The following is an 18,411-nucleotide window of genomic DNA, read 5'->3' as shown; positions in this document are numbered from 1 at the left end:
TTGGCATGGTGAGCAAAAAAACGATGGATTTAGGCCCAGATCTCTGTACTGGGGTGAATGTATGACATTGTTCTGCATTCTGCATTTGTCACCCCGAGTGGGAAGGGTATGCTCAGACGTGAGTCCCTTGCTCTCCATGCCACTGGAATCAAGCTATCCTGGCTGACGAGGGCTGAAAGCCCGAAACCGGTCCTAGGATGCTTGTTTCCAGTCCAGGGAGGACCTGGCTTGGCAGTTCGGGCTGGACTGTTCCCATGGGGCACAGGGTCAAGACTGATTTGCATATGGCTGGGTTCAAACTGGAATGGCATGGTGAGCAAAAAAACGATGGATTTAGGCCCAGATCTCTGTACTGGGGTGAATGTATGACATTGTTCTGCGTTCTGTCCATCAATTGTTGTTTTTGCACTAGTGGGCCTGCAGCATTTATTATGCCACTCACTTAAGTAGCCCTTTAAAACATGCCATTGCAGCCTGTCAGCAGTTTTAAACTGGCAATTTAACTTGGTGAAATAACTCTTTGCCAAGCCTAAAACTCCTTTATTAATACATATAAGTCACCCCTAAGGTAGACCTTACACAGCCCATATGGCAGGGGGCAATGTAATTAAGAACTGGACATGTACTTTTAAGTTTTACATGTCTTATTAAGAAAAACTCACAAATTTGTTGTCACTACTGTGAGGTCTATCTCTCTCATAGGATAACATTGGGATACCTTTTTACATTTTTGAAATGCTAACTTCGGCTTCGGAGCAGGTAAGAAAGTAAAGTTTGGAGTCTGAAGAAATGCAATTTAAAATCCTCTTTAATGGTAAAGTTGGATTTTAAGTCACAATTCTGAAATGCCACTTTTAGAAAGTTGGCATTTTCTTGTCCTAGCCATTTGGGGGCTGCAGCCTTTTCCTGGGCCACATGACTGCCTTGAGTAGGCTTGGCAGTTTGGGCTGGACTGTTCCCATGAGCCACAGGGTCAAGACTGATTTGCATATGGCCAGGTCTAAAGTGGGATGGTATGGTGAGCAAAAGAATGATGGATTTAACCCAAATCTCTTGACTGGGTATGAATGTTATGATTTGTTCTGCATTCCGTCCATCAATTGTGTGTCTTTTGCTTGAGTAGGCATCAGGGCACTTAGCCTGCCACTTGCCTGTGGCCTCCAGTTCTTGCTTGTTCCAGCCTGATCCAGTTGCCACCATTTGACCAAGTGACACCACCGCTGCCCAGGTTTTCCCACCTGAGTTTTCCCACTCACCATTCTTCACGCTAACAGAAGCCCCGCCAACCCAGGACCTACATAATGCATGCCTCAGTGCGACTGCCTGAGATTTCCCGCCTGGGTTTTCCTGCTCATCAGTCGTCCCACCCCAGGACCTACTTAATGCAGGCTGCAGCATGAGTGCGCAGCGGATGCACACAGCAGGCATTCCAAAAGCACTCCCTTCTGCACTCTCCCGCGTCTGGATGGTACCCAGTGCTACAACCCCTTGCCCTCCCACCCCCCACAGATACACCATCCGTAAGCTCTACACCCTTGACCCCGAACACCGCAACAAACACTGCCACTGCACTGATCCACACTTCACGGTAGGACCTTTCATATGCACCTACATCACCTGCCACAACACACACACCAGGCCACTGACAAGCCCCACCCCAAACATACCACAGACACCACCTGAACAAAAACATCAACTCCAATGTGACCTTCTCAACACACACTCACTATGCAAACACACCACCAAGATTTGGGACTTTATCCCAGGCTCAAACCTGACGTCCTCTTCCCCACTGGGACCTGGCTCAACCCCCATTTGCACAGGACTTCACCATCACAATTCACAAATGATACAAGTTCGCCCACCACTGCCTGGCAGAGGGATCACCTTCATATGCAAGGAAAACATTCCAATGCACCCCCACACATGACGACCCCAGCCATGGACCACCTCAACCTCTGACTCCAAACAAATAGCAAAAGCACAATCAGAAGCACCCTCATCTACCACCCTTTAGGACCATGTCCAGCCTTCTGCAACTTCATCGCCGACTTCATCGCCCCCTTGCCATAGACTTCACCAACTTCATCTCCCTCAGTGACTTCACCTTCCATCTCGATAACAACAATGACATCAACATCATCAATCTCCTTGCCAGCATGAACAATATCGGACTCATCAAACTTGTCTACAAACCAATGAACTCCACAGGCCACTTGCTAGACCCCATCTTCACCTCCAGTGACCACATCAGGTACAGCCACACTGCGGAACTCATCTGTACTGACCCCTGCACCGTCCAATTCAGCATCACCAGCTCACGGACCTTCGCCCCTGGTCTGCCCAATGCCCCCCACTGCAACTGGAGCAAAGTCTCAAAGGACACATTGATCAACGCTCTCAATATCACCCACCACATCTCCTACAACAACCTAGACAAACACATCAGAAACTTCAACAATTTGATCACCAACTGCGCCAAAAGAGTGTCTCCTAACAACACCCACAGAAGGTACACCAAGCAGGTTACTGGTGCACTGAAGACCTCAGAACCGCTAAATGACACTGTAAATGGTGCACCAGCAAGGACACAACCAACAAGAATCCCTTCAAGACAGCCCTCGACCTCTACCAGAGACAGCTGAGAGAATGAAAGAAAAGGGCCTTAGCTTCACAGATCGCATCAACCTCCAATAACAGCAAATAATATTTCAACATCATCAAAGAATTCTGCAGCCCCTCAGCTGCAATAAACAACATTGCCCCCTCACAGGAACTCTGTGACAACCTTGCAAACCTCTTCCATGACAAGATTGCCAGTATCTACAGAAACGTCAAACCCCAGCACAAGGCCATCGACTTCTTCAATCAACTCAAAGGCCCTGCTACCACCACAGACATCCAACTAACCGAATGGAACCAGCTCGCCCAAAAGGACACCGCCTCCATCATGAACTTGGTCCAATCAGGGGCCCAATTGACCCACACCCTCACCACATCTTCAACCTAGGCAAAGCAAGAGTAAGTCAGGTAGTCACCACCATGTTCAACAGCTCAATTGTCACATCAAATTCTCCAAGGACTGGAAACATGCAGAAGTCAACGTCCTAATAAAGAAACTATCAGCAGACCCCTGCTCCGGTTCCAGACCAAAGTATTAGAAAAAGCCATCAACCAGCAACTTTCCTCACATCTGGAACAGAACCTCCTACTTGACCCCTCCTAATCTGGTTTCCGCAGCAACCACAGTACTGAGACAACCCTTATCATGGCTACTAACGACATCCGAGCCCTACTCAACTGAGGAGAGACTGGGGCTCTGCTTCTCCTAGACCTCTCGGCAGGCTTTGATACGGTCTCCCACCACACACTCATCACAAGACTGCGCAACATAGGCATCCAAAAAGCCGCTCTCAGATGGATCACCTCTTTCCTCAACAGAAGAATGCAAAAAGTCCACCTTTCCCCCTTCACCGCCTAACCCAAGGAAATTATCTGTGGGGTACCCAAAGAATCCTTGCTCAGCTCTACCCTCTTCAACACTTATATGGCACCTCTGACCACCATCACCAAAACCCACAGACTCAATATAAAAACCCAAGCAGACGACACACAATTTATAATCTACTTCTCCAAAGGCACCAACAACACCAACATCAACTTCCACACCTTCATTACAGATGTTGCCAACTGATGAAGGACAACTGCCTGGAGCTCAACACAGACAAACAGAGGTACTGATTTTTGGAAAGAAATATCCAATGGGACGCATCCTGATGGCCCTCAGAACTCGGACTTACTCCTACCCCCACTGACCACGCTAGGAACCTAGACATCATTCTGAACAACAAGTTAACAATGCCGACTGAGGTCAACTCCATTTGCCGGCTTCTGCATCTTCATCCTCAGCATGATTCATAATATATTCAAATGGGTTTCTTGAGGAGCATGGTCTCCTTCATCCCTCCCAGACTGGCTTTCGCCCCCGCCAAGGTACTGAGACGGTGCTTCTAGCAGTGATGGAAGAAAGCAGAAAGATCTTGGACTCTGGAGGGTCAGCTGCCATTATACTCCTTGACCTGAGCGCCGCCTTTGATACGGTGAACCACCGTACTTTGATCCAGCGGCTCAGGAATATTGGTATCAAGGGCACAGCACTCCACTGGTTATCCTCCTTTTTAGAGAACAGAACCTTCCAAGTTTTCAATGACAATGTGGTTTTCAAATCCATACATCTGCCAAACGGGGTGCTTAACGTGTATATGTCTCCCCTGGCAGCTAAGATAGAACCCTATGGCATCCGCATTATTACCTACGCTGATGATACCCAGCTAGTGGTCGGACTAACCCAAACTAATCAAGAATTCCACATCATCCATTCCTGCTTGAAAGACATCTCAAGCTGGATGGATGATTCACAACTTAGGCTCAACGGTGAAAAAACCGAGATTATGATTTTGGGTAACTCCCTTCACTACACTCCCACCCAGCTATGGCCACTATGCATGGGTCCAGCCCCTACGCCGAAATCAGAAATCAAGAGCTTGGGGGTATGGCTGGATCGGGACCTTAGCCTAAAAACGCAAGCTAGGAAAACAGCAGTCCTCTGCTATGGCCTACTCAAAATGGCCCGAAAAGTTCTACCTCTTCTCCCTTCTTTGGCTAAGAAAGTAATGATTCAGTCATTAATTCTTTCTAGGATAGACTTTGGGAATGCCCTGTACTTGGGCTTCCCCCTCTCAGCAATCAAGAAACTACAATCTGTACAGAATAGTGCAGCAAGACTTTTATTAAGAGTTCCCAATAGACTGTCAGCGGAACCGGCTCTGCGAGCCCTTCATTGGCTGCCGGTTCAGGAACGAATCAAATTAAAATCCCTATGTTTAGTGCACAAAACTTTGCAGGGAATTGGCCCTCCATCTTTCTCCACTATGATCCGCCCTTACAAAGCTAAGCAGAGACTCAGATCAGATGATTTACATCTGATTGAGGTCCCCAGGATTAAGAGAGCCAGAAGTGGTTGTAGGCTTTTTTCCTACAATGCTTCTAAACTCTGGAATGGCTTGCCTTTCCATCTGCGTACCACCTCTGACCACATGTCCTTTCGGAAACAAATAAAAACGTATCTCTTTCCTTAGTTCTGGCTTCCTCCTCTTACTATCGGTACTAGCGCTGGGATGCTTCCGGGTAGCCATGCGCTCTATAAATGTTTTTCCATTCCATGGGTACTCCAAAGATCAAGGCACATCATCACCCAGGCCCAGTGGCGGCTGGTGACATTTGAAAGTGGTAGGGCGTAAAATCAATGTCGTACTGCACTGTGGCGAGCGAGCGTAGCGATCAAGCCTGAATAACCTATGGTGAAAGCGATACGATTTGTGAATACGACAGTGGCTTGTGCAGCAGGTCAGACGCTTCACAAGAAAATAACTTATACATGGTGGTCCGTAATTGTGATGGAATCTTTGCAGTTTAGGCACTGTAATGTGTAAAAAATAGTTCTGTATTTTCAGTATCCTTGTCATGCTCACATGTTACAGAAACACTATCCATAAAAGAAATATCAGCTTAATTCACAGGTGATAGATCACAAAAGCATTAACATTTAAGGTAAAAAGGAGAGACAAATAGATAAGCATTTAGTAGTTAATTTGTCAAAGTGAAACAGAACACCTGGATTAATTGCAGCTTCACCGATTAACCAAACTTTGTGATCCTAGACAAATATTTGACTTCACCGATCATTCATTTTCCTCACTATCACATATGAAAGCACCTTCAAATCTGTCAATACCAGTGGTACAAAAACCTATTGCGGTTCATTTAATGGACTATACTGTTGCTTTATCTACAAGAATCTTGGCGGGCCGGCTTTAGAGTGAGAGGCGCCGAGTGTGGCAATCGTTTTGGAGCCCCTCCATCATGACCACCTTCTGCAAAGATTCCCTCACTCCCACCTTCCAACAGTTCCATTCATCTATGTACAGTCCCTCTCACACACATGCATTTCTTGTTTTATAGCTCTACACATACTAACCCTAGGGTGTCAGAGCACTTCACATCACACACGTTACACAGAGGCAATCCATCCATGTGACGACAAGGCCCTAAACGGGCCTTAATAAGTTTAAAAAATGCCCGCCTGGGCATTACCTGGTGACTAAAATCAGGCAAGGATGCATTTTGGACTACAAAAGGCAAACAGCACAAGTGTTGCGAACAACAGGCTTCAGGAGGTGACTCAGCGCTATGTGAGACCTTACTCATTACGCAATACTAGCAGGTATGCAAATAGTTTTGAAAAAATTTGCTACAATCCTTTAAGTTCTTCTGTTTTCTGCTCTAACTTGGAAGCGTCCACCATGGAGGAAGGATAGAATTATTTCATCCTATTGGGTCCCTTCAACCTCCTTGTAATGCTTTCTTCAGCATGGTGTATTGTAAGAACTCTTCGCTGAATAGTCTGTTATTTTGAGATCCGTTGGACATACTTTTCTATTTTTACCAGTGTGCAAAGCAAGCCTTTTTAGACAATTCCCCTGTCACGTCAGTGCACACCCCTAATCTGTTTCATGAAATTGCTTATTCACGGTACCTATGAGCTGCATTGCTTCCTTCCTCCCGTGTGGAAAAACATAACTAGATCTGGCGTATGCCAGGCAGTGACATGCAAGTTGTCGGCAAGAGACCGATATGTGACGGTACACTGTAACATTATAAATGACACCTACACACTTGTACTTGTCTCCCAAACATTTCCAATGTGTGAGAAAAAGCAGTCTTAGCAATAAAAGGTATACAACAATAATTGTAAAGCATACGACGGTAGAGAAAAACACATTGTCCTATGTACTGTGATACATGCACACTGGCGCAAACAGAATCAATGACGATGGCATGCACATTTTCCCACGATCTAACGCACACGCGCTCACAGCGGACACGCAGGCCGCGGCCCCCTTACATAATGGTTTAAATTGTTAGTTAAAACAGTAGCCCAATATTTCTCACTCAATATATGGGATTAGTACCACATACAAGTTAACTACAAGTCCCATGATGCACTCAGATAATACACTGACAAGCGCGTCCAGTTCATACCCAAGTCGCACTCCTATTTGGCAAAGGTTTCTTTTCAATTTTGACCAACCAAATGTGACATTACTACATGTGTCCAGGCCATCTGGTCGCGCATTCACAAACTTTAGCAGGAAGACGCCAAGTCGGAGCAAATAAACGGAGTTGTTGAGAAATGAAAAACGAAAAAAAAAAGTAAGTCAGTTTTATATGACGAGTTTTTAAAATAAAATCCTACCTGTCCTGAGCAGGTCCGGGTCCACCGTCCGCGCCGCCTCGAGTCCGTTACTTCTGGTGCCTACTCACTGGAACAGCCCATCAGTGCTGGCATTGCAAGACCCCTCTCAGCCAATCCTGGTGCTGGAGCAGCACCAGGATTGGCTTAGAGCAGGCTTACGCTCCGCCTGCCTACCCATTAGGGGACCGAGGTTTGAGCCTTGGCTCAACCCTCGCTCTCCTAATGGGCATGCGCCAGCCTTTGAAAACACTAGTGCGCATGACTGGGCACGGTGCAAAAATCACCCTCCGTCCCCACTCATGTGCACTTGTGTGCTGCTGGCTGCCTGTCAGTCAACATGACGCCAGACCACCCACCCCCTTCAGAGTCTGAAGGGGGTGGGCGGTCCAACGTCACACTGACTGACAGTTCTCCCTCGGCGTCTCTGAACTTAGATGCCGAGGAAGCTGCGGGCACGGGGCGCGGGCGGGGGGCAACGCTCCAACGCCCCCAATGGACGGACCGCCACTGCCCATGCCCTCATCTCCAGCAAACTGTAATACAGCAACGCTCTCTACGCAGGGATCGCAGCTCATCTCCTCTGACGACTACAGACCATACAGAACGCTGCAGCCAGACTCATCCTGGATCTCCCTAAACAAACCCACATAACCCCCTACACCAGGGAACTCCACTGGCTCCCTCTACAGAAAAGATGCCAGTTCAAGCTCCTGACCCATGCATACAAGGCCCTACACAACTGTGAGCGCCGCCTAATTGAAACACCGCCTGAACTTCTATCAGTATACCAGACACCTCCACTCCACGTCCCTTTTACTAAGCCTCACACCCAGCATCTGACATAGCAAATGGGAAGGGTGCTCCTTTTTCTACCTAGCAGAAAAGAAATAGAATGAGCTGCCCTTTCATCTACAGACCTCCCCATCTCTTCCAAAGTTTCAAAAGTCCTAGAAGACTTGACTATTCAGCTAATCAACTGGGCCCTGTCTGCGACTGGATACCCTCAAGGGTGACAAGAAGTGCTCCACACATCTACTGATTGATTGGTTGATTGATTGATCAACATGACTAGGTGTAGTTGGCAGTTGGCTCTTGTGCATTCCTCCCAGACAGCATCACAGTAGAGGTTCTGGGTGTTAGCAGGATGGGCCATCTCTGACTTGATAGGGGGCTGAGCTATCGCCTATCACACTTGCACTTCTAAGGTACTGTCTCAGCACACACACAAAGGTCTTCACACTGGCCTATTGTACCCCCAGACAGACTGGGACCTGGGCAGGATGGCAAAACACTCCACACACCTCTGTAGGGGGAACCTCCAAACGTTTCTCTGAAATCAAAGTGGGAACCTGATATAAATACATTGGATCCTCAAACCCACTCTTCAGATCACTTCTGGACCTGTGGAAAACTCAGAAGACGGACTGCTTTGCTGGACGAAAGACTGATCTTCTGCCCTGCTGCTCTGCTGCACTGGTGCCTGAGATAGAAGGGCTGGGCCTGCACCTTGAACCCAGGACCAACAGAATGACTCCAAGGGCTTGTTGACTGGCCTCCTGATCTGAGCCTGTGGGATTGTAAAAACTCCTACCATCATGGAGTCTGCACTTGGACTCTGCCTACTGTGAGTTTTAAACCCCGCCCCCAAGTGGAACCTCTTGAGTCCTGGACCTTTGCAAGTGGGGATAAAGCTAATCTATCAACCCAGCTGTGGCCCCATCAGAACCAACGCAGTGTGAAGCAACCCAATACGTACCTAGCATTGCAGCCTTCACAGCTTCTCATTGGAACCGGTGCAGCATAACACAACCCGTTGCGGCCCTCACATCGCAGCCTCATATCAAGGACAGAAGGTGCAATTCTCAGCATGCTAAACCTGGTCTCTGTATTCAGCCTGCACTCCATCATCGTCAGTCTGAACTTGTGACTTTGTCCCCAGTCTGGCGCAAGCAGATGGCCACTTCTTTTATCTAAAGCTTTAAAATTGCATATCTCCGGTTCTACTTTTGGATCTCTATCTTTTTCTTGTGTTATGTCTTTACTTTATTACTGTTTGTGTGCTGCATAAATTTGCATATTGCCTCTAAATTAAGCCCGACTGCTTTTGTGCTAAGCTACCAGAGGATTAAACACAGGTTAGCTTTGTGACTTTTGTGTTTCACCCTGACAAGGACTGTGGCTGTTGCTTGAGAAGAGCTCACACCCACCCCCCTCTCAACCAACATCCACATTTCTCACAACATGACATTCCCAATGATATTCCTGAAAAGTTGCACTTTGAGCAACTTTCCAGGTGGACTACTAAAATTGTTGGTGAACAGCAAAAAGTAATACATTTTCACCAAAACAAAACAGTACATGTATGGTTGTAAAATCATTCTTTTTTTCTTGAATTGGACTCATATTGCTTCTCTTCCCTGAAAGCTAATTAGTCCACAACAAGATCATAGAGCAGTTAGGAAACAAATACAATTGTAAACAAAGTTAAAGTTTTTGTATGTACTGAATGACAAACTTTCATTGCAAACTTAAAGACTTGGTCCCAACTCAAGACAATCAGACCCTACTCGAGTCTCTGTCAAGAACTATTCTTGAAACTACACTACTCACAGGACTCCCAGTATTTAGCCTCTTGCTGCTAAAATCAGGCTTAATATCAGCAGCAAGACTATTTTCAAGAACAAAAAAGGAAGGACCTATCTTCCTGACCTTAAATCACTAAACTAGCCACCGATGGAAAGAGGATTCTTACTAAGAACTGCATGCATTGCAAAAATCTTGGATGATAAGTCTCCAGCATACCTAGTGAAAACATTAAACTTTCTAGGTAATGACAGAAATTCAATGAACAAAAAGACATGCTCGCTCTAGAGAACCCCAGATTCAGCAAACAAACAATCAGCAAATTATTTTCTTTTATTCCTCCTAGAAATATGGAATAGTGCTACCCAGTACGTTTAATCTCTTCATACATTTCCTTTGAATAATGGGTGAAAGAATTCCCCATGACAGCCAACACAACTACACCAGAAACAAATTGCTATTGTTAGCTCAACTTGATTCTGCCCGGATATTATTGCTAGTCGTAAGCTTACTTTAACAGTGCTGCCAGAAATTAAGAACAAAACTTAAGGACAACTATTTTCTTAATGGATTCTTGAGACATAAAACTTTGAAAAAGTTCACTCATCTAAATGATAATGTGTGCGCGTATTTTCTATACTTGTACTTTTATACAATGTATAACGAGCTCTGACATCGATAATGCAGTTGTCGATGATATCTGAATATTTGTAAAATTAACGTTGTTTTACATAAAAACAGAAAAGTTCAAACTATGGATAAGACATAAACGGAGAAAACAACTGTAAATTAATAATGTGAAAAACAACAATAAATAAATATAAGTGGAAAGTCAATAGGAAAGACACAAAGAGGAAATATATTGGGGAAGACAAGTGAGTTCTGACTGATCCATTACAAATGCCTGTAGCAGTGAAGAAAAAGAACAATACAGGATTGACAATAGTATTGAGTGCACATATGACCTAAATATGTTTAGGCATTATGATTCACAATACTATTGAAATGTAAAATAGTCTCTCAATCATTGCAATTCAATCCTTTGGACGAGGCAGGGTGATACTCCAACCAGTCAATAAGATGTGGTATGAGGATTATACAACATGTAGACAACTGTGCTGTCAAACCAGACCTAAAAAGTGAGAATCCGCAATGACATTGATAACCCACAGTGGGTGAGGTATTGACCTGTTTGTGCCACTACTTCCCAAATAGCCTCTCCTAAGCAAATCTACTTGAATGGAGATGCAACAGGGGTTATTGAGGCAATGTAAGCCAAATCCCCTCCACTATCTGAAAGCATTAGTAAATCATAAATACCCAAGTCCGCCAGTTGAGAAAGAACGAATGCCTTCGGATCCTAACTCTCTATTCCTAATGTCCTAAATACCTTGCTAGATATGAAAGAATTTGGCTTTAACATAGTAATATGGGGCTGTTCAAATGGCTGACATTACAGTCCCCTGTTTGAAATTCAATTATACTGATTCATTGCACTTCTTTTATTGTCCAATGTTAACAATTCCTGTTGAAACCAACAGATATGGTTTGACACAAGTTGCCTCCTCCTCAACAAAGCAAACGGATTGCAAATAGATTGTCACTATATCAATTCAAGATACTTCAACAGAAATGTTCGCAATCAATCAAATAGAGTAGAAACGGCTGCTCATCGAGGGCTTCCATCAAAGAAGATCTGATTTTCATCACTAGTGATTCCTAACAGAGATGATATTGAATCAGAGAGCAACCTCAGTGTTCAATTCAGCTGCATCATGCTGAGGGCAAGAAGCTTCATTTAAAAGAGAAATTGCACATTTCCATACTACTCAACTTACAGAGGATTATATTACACAGAGGATATCTATTTGTGCATAAGCATGGTAAATGTTTTGCAACTCTTTGAAGGAAATTGCAACATAATGACCAAATATGCATGCATGGTAATATTTGCTAAGGATTTCCAGTTTTTGGAGCCTCCTTATTTGCCCTTAAAGTGAGAAGCAAGTGCTCCAAAAGAATAGCTTTCTACCATTAAAACAGACTTAAAATTTGTTTCGATTATTAATGCTGGTATTAATATTTTTGTTTTCACTATTCACTCTATAACTCTTTCGGTAACACTTAAAATAATTGTCTTTTTTTATTGACCCATTAGGAAAAAATACATGAAAATATTACTAGCCAATTTGCCTTAATACGAATGTAACAAAGTGATTTAAAATAATGTGTTTACCTTGTTGTGGAACGCTTCTTTTGTCAGCAATGAGTTGCAAACAAGCATGCATCACTGAAGAGAAAAAAGATATAATTTTGCTAAGAGAGATTGAGAGGAAAACATTAAAGAACCCTCACACTGCAATTAGGACAATTTCACAGTTAGAAACATTCATGCTATCACAAATCTATGAATCATTTTGTCTGTGGAACTCATTTTTTCTGCAGGACTCCTCTGATGATGAAATTAGGACCAACCAGGAAAGGGTATACATGTAGACATTAAACTCTATATATAAGAAAAACCAGAGGATCATAAGTAAAACACATTATGTGCTGTATTAAAATAGGTGCCCCGGGGATGCAATGGGCGTTTGCGCCCACTTTGTGTGCCCCTGGGGCACTTTGGTATTACAGAAGGGGGCGCAGATGCTTGTGAGTCCCCTTCAGTAATACAGATAGCGCTGGTGCACTTAAAGCACCAGCGCTACCTTCAGGGGGCATTCCCTCCTTTGCATAGGGGCATGCACTATGCAAATTAGGGGAAATCCTTTGCCTCTGCGCCCGTGCCATATTACAGATACAGGCGCAGAGGCAAAGAAGTTCTAAGGGGGCGCACTCACAGGGCCGTATTACGCATTTTCATTGCTTGCACCAGGTGCACCTTTTAAAAGATGCGCCTAGCACAAACAATGACAATGCGCCCCATTATAAAGTATGCGCTGCCTCCAGGGCTGCCGCAAACTCCCATTAATGGCTGATTTCAACTTGACTAGCGTATGTTCCATTGTGGTATACTATTTGATTGGTTCTTAATCAATGCTACATTATCTTAATTGTATATCTGAAGATACTACCTACAACAATGTATGTAGCCGCATTTTCAATGGGATTTGAAGTATGTCTGTATATAGGGTACTTCTTTTGCATCTGTAGACATTTTTTGTGTGTGATTAAAGTAGACAAATGTTAGATGCATCACTTCCTGTGATAAAATCAAAGCAATGGTCATGCAATGTTGCTTCCTTTTATTTCATGGGGTCCAAAGGTTTCATGATGTCACTTCCTGTGATGTCATCAGGTGAAATGCATTGCAATGTTACTTTCTGTGGCATCATTGGGGTGGGTCAAAGGGCAGGTGATGTCACTTCCTGTGATGTCACAGGTCAAAGTTTGTGTGATATCACTTCCTGTGACATCAGGCTGGGGTCACATGGCATGTGATGGCACTTACCCTACCTCTGGCATTTTGATGAATCAACTTGACCTAGAGGAAATTGGAGGAAACTTTACCAAGTCAGCAGTGTATTTGGATTCTAATAAGTGGTAAAATAAGAATCGTCTAGCCAAGGTTAAACCAATGTTGAATGTGCAGGAAAAGTGTGAGACTCTTGTAAAGAGGTTGATGATGGAAGCAGCATGAAAAAATTGCCTGGGACATATCCAGTCTGGAAGGGATATTGGAGGTGACAGAAGTAGAAAGTATTCAACATGCGGTAGAGTTCACTCTGGAAAAAAAATTGCTTCAAATATTTCATGCTTCATTTTCCCATTCTTAGAATATTCTGGGATTTCCTTACATGTTACTGTTAAACATATGTTGTGTGTTTTGTGTTTAGCGTATGTTCTGGTTGTGCCATGAAGGGAGAGGTGGTGAGTCTAATTATTTTCTATATGTTTCTTATTGAATTGCTAAGTATCTAAAGTTTAGAATGTTTGGTTATAAGTGTTCTGGACAGGTAGTTGTGGTCACTGAGTTAAAACAAACGAAGCAGCACATTATCTTGACTCTCCCCAAATGGGTTTGGATTAAACATCATTTGAGCATTTCCTTTTTGTTTTAGTCTGAAAGCTTACCAGCATTTGGTTAATGAGTTGTTCATTACTCCACTCCACCCAGTGTTTGTCTCCATGCTTTATGGCTCCGCCTACATTCTTGCATTGCTGTTTGCAAAGTTATATGTCTAGAAATATACTCTTTTGATTATAAAACATACAAAGCTGCCTGCATACCTTCTTTTTTCATATAGATTGATTTTAAGTTGGAAAAGGCTAAATAAGAGTTTCAATGAATGAAAAAACATAAATTTGGCCTTTGCTTTTGCTAAATAGACTATCAAGGCTAGATCATAACGATCAAGCTCCCTGAATACAGAAAAAATGTCCTGTATATATTTATAAAAGCTGTGTGTTTTATAGAATGCCACCTGTAATTTTGCATTTCCTTCTTTGCTTTTTGATTCTCCCCTCTGATGTATTTCTAATGTTCCATTATGGATTACTTCTTCCCTCATTTTCTTGTTTCTGCAGAACTTCCCTTTCCAGTTCCAAAGGCCTTCTAATTGGCAGGTGAGAAATGTTTTGACCTCCATAATCTCTTCCCAAATATAATCACTCAGTTTGATACATTTACAGATAGCACTCTGTTTTCAAATTTTCTAATAACGTTTGATTAATTGCTATACATGGATTCATTGTCAATGGGTTTTTGTACTTTGAATATTTTACTCATTCCCTCTTTTTTGTCCCTTGAGAGAGCTATAACTGTACACTATAATGAACGACCTTATTAAAGTTAGACAACAGAAAAGGACAAAATCCCCACAATAGAATCTTACAGCCTCACAAAGGAAAGTGATTAAATCTTAAGATGGCAACAACATTGTAATACGTCCAGTGGATAAAGGCGGTAATATTGTGCTGTGGGACAAGCAGTTGTACATAAAAGTGTTGTTACGACAATTGGAGGACATAAGATTTTATGCTCAAGTCCATATACAGTAGTACAATGATAGTATCGTTTGTATATGGGACATTTTGAATGGCTGGAAAGATAGTGGTATCTTACAATGGGAGGAATTCTGCTATCTCAAATGAGATCATCCCAAGTTACCTATTTTTTACCTGCTCCCTTAAATCCACAAAAACCCTACTGTACCACCAGGGAGACTGATTGTTTCATCAATAGGTAGTGTATCTGAGAATATCTCAAAATATGTAGATCACTTCCTTCGTCAATAAGTCATCGCTCTTCCTTCATATGTTAAAGATACTAAGGAATTCTTAGAAAAAATCTAGAATGGAAAAAAGATTTTCTTAGTCTAAAGGGAGTGTGCAGTTCCTGGCTGGACGTGGGGGAAGGACTGTTCTTTCTTCGTATTTTTAACCAGTAATTTCAACCGGGTGACGCTCACTAGAGATCCGCGGCATTTACCCCCCTGGGGCCCCCGCAATCTCCTTCACCTCGTCCGAGCATGAATATTCATGCAACCTTGCTCTTAATTGTAACAATGATTTTACCATTATAGCCACTCACTTGCCAGGCTCAAGAGTTATCGCACTGGCTACGCTTGATTGACAATTCATTTATTACTAGTTGTCACATCAAAATGCACTGGCCACCCTGGTTGACAATTGACGCAGGATCACGCTTGCGCGACATCTCCCTCATTAGACCCCTCTGTCGATTTGATTACAGCTCAGCACAAATGTTGGGGCCTACCTATTAGGCTATTACCCTCCAAATGACCAGCTTATCCACAGGTAACTGACGCGTAATTGTGTATATGTCAGTTTGTATGTCAGTACAAGTTACCATATTTCTACATGAACATCTTGCCACACTGCTGGCCGTTGCTTTTAGTTTCACCTATTTTTCCTGGTTGTACCACCCCTTCTTCCACAGGTCTACAGTACTCCCCAGTACAAGTCTACTAGGGTACTTCCTACCATATCTGGTGATTTAACTCACAGAATCTCAATACCAGACGGTAGTGCACCTTTCACATTTAGTTTTCTCTGTCCTGATGAAGTGCCAATTGACCCGTTAGGGGCAAACTGAGCACGAAACATGTTGATCAACTGCACCTTGACAGCCCATTAGGAACCTTATTCCCACATGGGGGCACTCACACTGTTTTTTAACCAGGCTAGAGCTACCTAAAACATTAAAACTTGACCTAAGTAGGACTGCTCCAGACCTATTTTACTTATCTCACTCCTCCGTGCACTATCCAGCCCCCACACCCACAAGCACCCAATGGCTTCTTCAAAAAGATCCCCGATAAAGAGCTTAGTTTTTGGGAGCCCATCAGGCATTGCAGCGCCGGCCTGATGAGGGGCAAACACCCGATGATGAAGCATGACATCCCTCGGGGTGTGTGAGGGCATCATGAAGAAAGACCTGTCCTTTCCCCATGTCCAGCCAGGAACTGCATACTCCCTTTAGACTTAGCTTCTTTGGGAGCCTGTGTGCAGGACCTTATAACTCGGCTCCCTGTCCCTCTTGTGTTAAAAAGAAGGTTTTCTTCTCATCACAATGCATGTGAACTCATTGTACACCATTATTAACCACAATTTGGGCATCAGAGTTTGCTTACATTTCCTACTGGACAGACAGATTCACTACCTTGAGCATACGAATATGTTGGTGGAGATGATGACATTTTGCTTCTACAACAACATTTTTATGTTCAATGGCAAGATATACAAACAGATCCTGGGAACAGCAATGGGAACTTGCTTTGCTCCTAGTTTTGCCAACCTGTTCTTTAGTGGAATGGGAGGAGGAGGTCCTCAAAGACCAGACTCTGCTCCTGTAGATGAGGAAGTTGTTACATGGGTACTCTACATGGACGACTTGTTCGTCATATGGAGAGGCAGTTAGACCAGCGCCAGAAGATTCATGAACAAGTTGAATGAGAATGAATATAATTTGAAATTAACATATACCATGAGAAGGAAATCCACAGAATTCCTAGATGTCCTAGGGGAAGTAGCTGACAACAAGCTCCACACAAAATTGTATTGGAAAATTACAGCAGCAAATAACCTTCTAAATGCTCTCAGCAGTCACCCTGAAACTTTAAAATGGAATATTCCATACAGTGAATTGCTGAGAGCAAGGAGAAACTGCAGTACAGAGGGGGCCTACCTCGCTGAACATGCCAATATGATTGGAAGGTTCAGAGAACGGGGCTACCCCATGCGGGTCTTGAAGAGAGCAGTTATTACAAGCAAACAAAATCACAAGAGACCAGACATTAAAAGAAAAACAGTGACAACTGAGAAAGAACAGGAGGAAAAGACCACAAGAGTGATTCTCACATACAACACAGAATCTGAAAAAATCTTCAAAATACTGACACAAAACTTAAATATCTTAGCAAGTGCCCCTGTTATAGGATGTAGTTTACCAACACGTCCCATGGTCACTTACAGGAAAGGGAGAAGTCTGAAGGACATTCTAGTTAAGGGTGATATCACCAACAGGCAATCAGGAACACAACACAGCCAACAGGGTTTTTTCCATGTGGCCATTGCAAGATGTGCAGGAAAAGCTACATGAAAAAAACGTATGATACCCCGAGAAACAAGAAAACCATTACCACATTTTTTAAATGTAGCTCCACCTTTTGTGATTTACGTACTAGAGTGCCCATGTAAGTTTTGATACATAGGCAGCACCACATTGACATCTAAGAAGAGAGTGCTTGAACACATGAGAGCCATCAACAACAGAGATAAACACTACCCTGTGGCCAGGCATTTTGAAGAATACCATCTGTCTAATAGCTCTCTGCTGAAATACTTTGCAATAGAGAAAGTACAACTGAACCCTAGGGATGGCAATATGGTCCTTCAATTGAGAAAGTGGGAATCATGGCACATCCTGGACTTACAGACCAAATATCCAGGTGGCCATAACTTGGATAAGGAGTTAGAAATTCACCTACATGAGAATTAACTCCATAGAAGATTTTTTGCCTAAGAGGACATTTCTCTCTGTATGTGATATATATATACACAAACTGTATATATAAAAAAAATTGTAAGAAACAAGTAGTCGGTATTTTCACCTTGATTAAGTATTAAGTAGATGATTTTAATCTAATACTGTCTATAATTTGATTTTTACATAACAAGAGGAAAGGAAGGGGCCTGCTCTTGGATGGAGATGCTGACAGAGGTTCCCGCCCTTTTCTTCAATATCACGTCTCTGTGGTAGAGAACACAGCTCAGATAGGAATTATTTGATTATTTTGCTTTAATTCTTGATGTATAGTTTTTGTTATTATGTGGTATATGTGTCACAAGGTGAACCCAAACAAAATTGTGGAATTTGGGGCTAGTAAAAAGAATCCATAAATACAGGGGATTTCTCACATAGTTAGACGTTGTTAACAATAACAACATACTGAACTTCTTTTGACAAGCAGGATGTCTGCCTCATCCCTCACTCTTGTACCACTTGGTGCGCAAACACAAGCATTAATACCATCAGGATGTGGAAAGAC

The 18,411-nt window shown here is 43.2% G+C and overlaps 1 protein-coding gene across 2 annotated transcripts in view; it reads right to left on the bottom strand.

Moving 5' to 3' along the window:
- The window catches only part of TNFSF13B (TNF superfamily member 13b), a 178,286-nt gene that overhangs the window by 138,064 nt on the left and 21,811 nt on the right, over positions 1–18,411 (bottom strand). For both annotated transcript variants that reach the window (XM_085622903.1, XM_085622904.1), the window contains exon 3: positions 12,135–12,188. In XM_085622903.1, the coding sequence (XP_085479029.1) occupies positions 12,135–12,188 (54 nt within the window). The remainder of the gene's footprint in view (positions 1–12,134; positions 12,189–18,411) is intronic.

This window comes from Triturus cristatus, chromosome 8 (assembly GCF_964204655.1).
Source record: "Triturus cristatus chromosome 8, aTriCri1.1, whole genome shotgun sequence".
Taxonomy (NCBI): Eukaryota; Metazoa; Chordata; class Amphibia; order Caudata; family Salamandridae; genus Triturus; species Triturus cristatus.
This window is presented reverse-complemented; position numbering and strand designations above follow the sequence as displayed.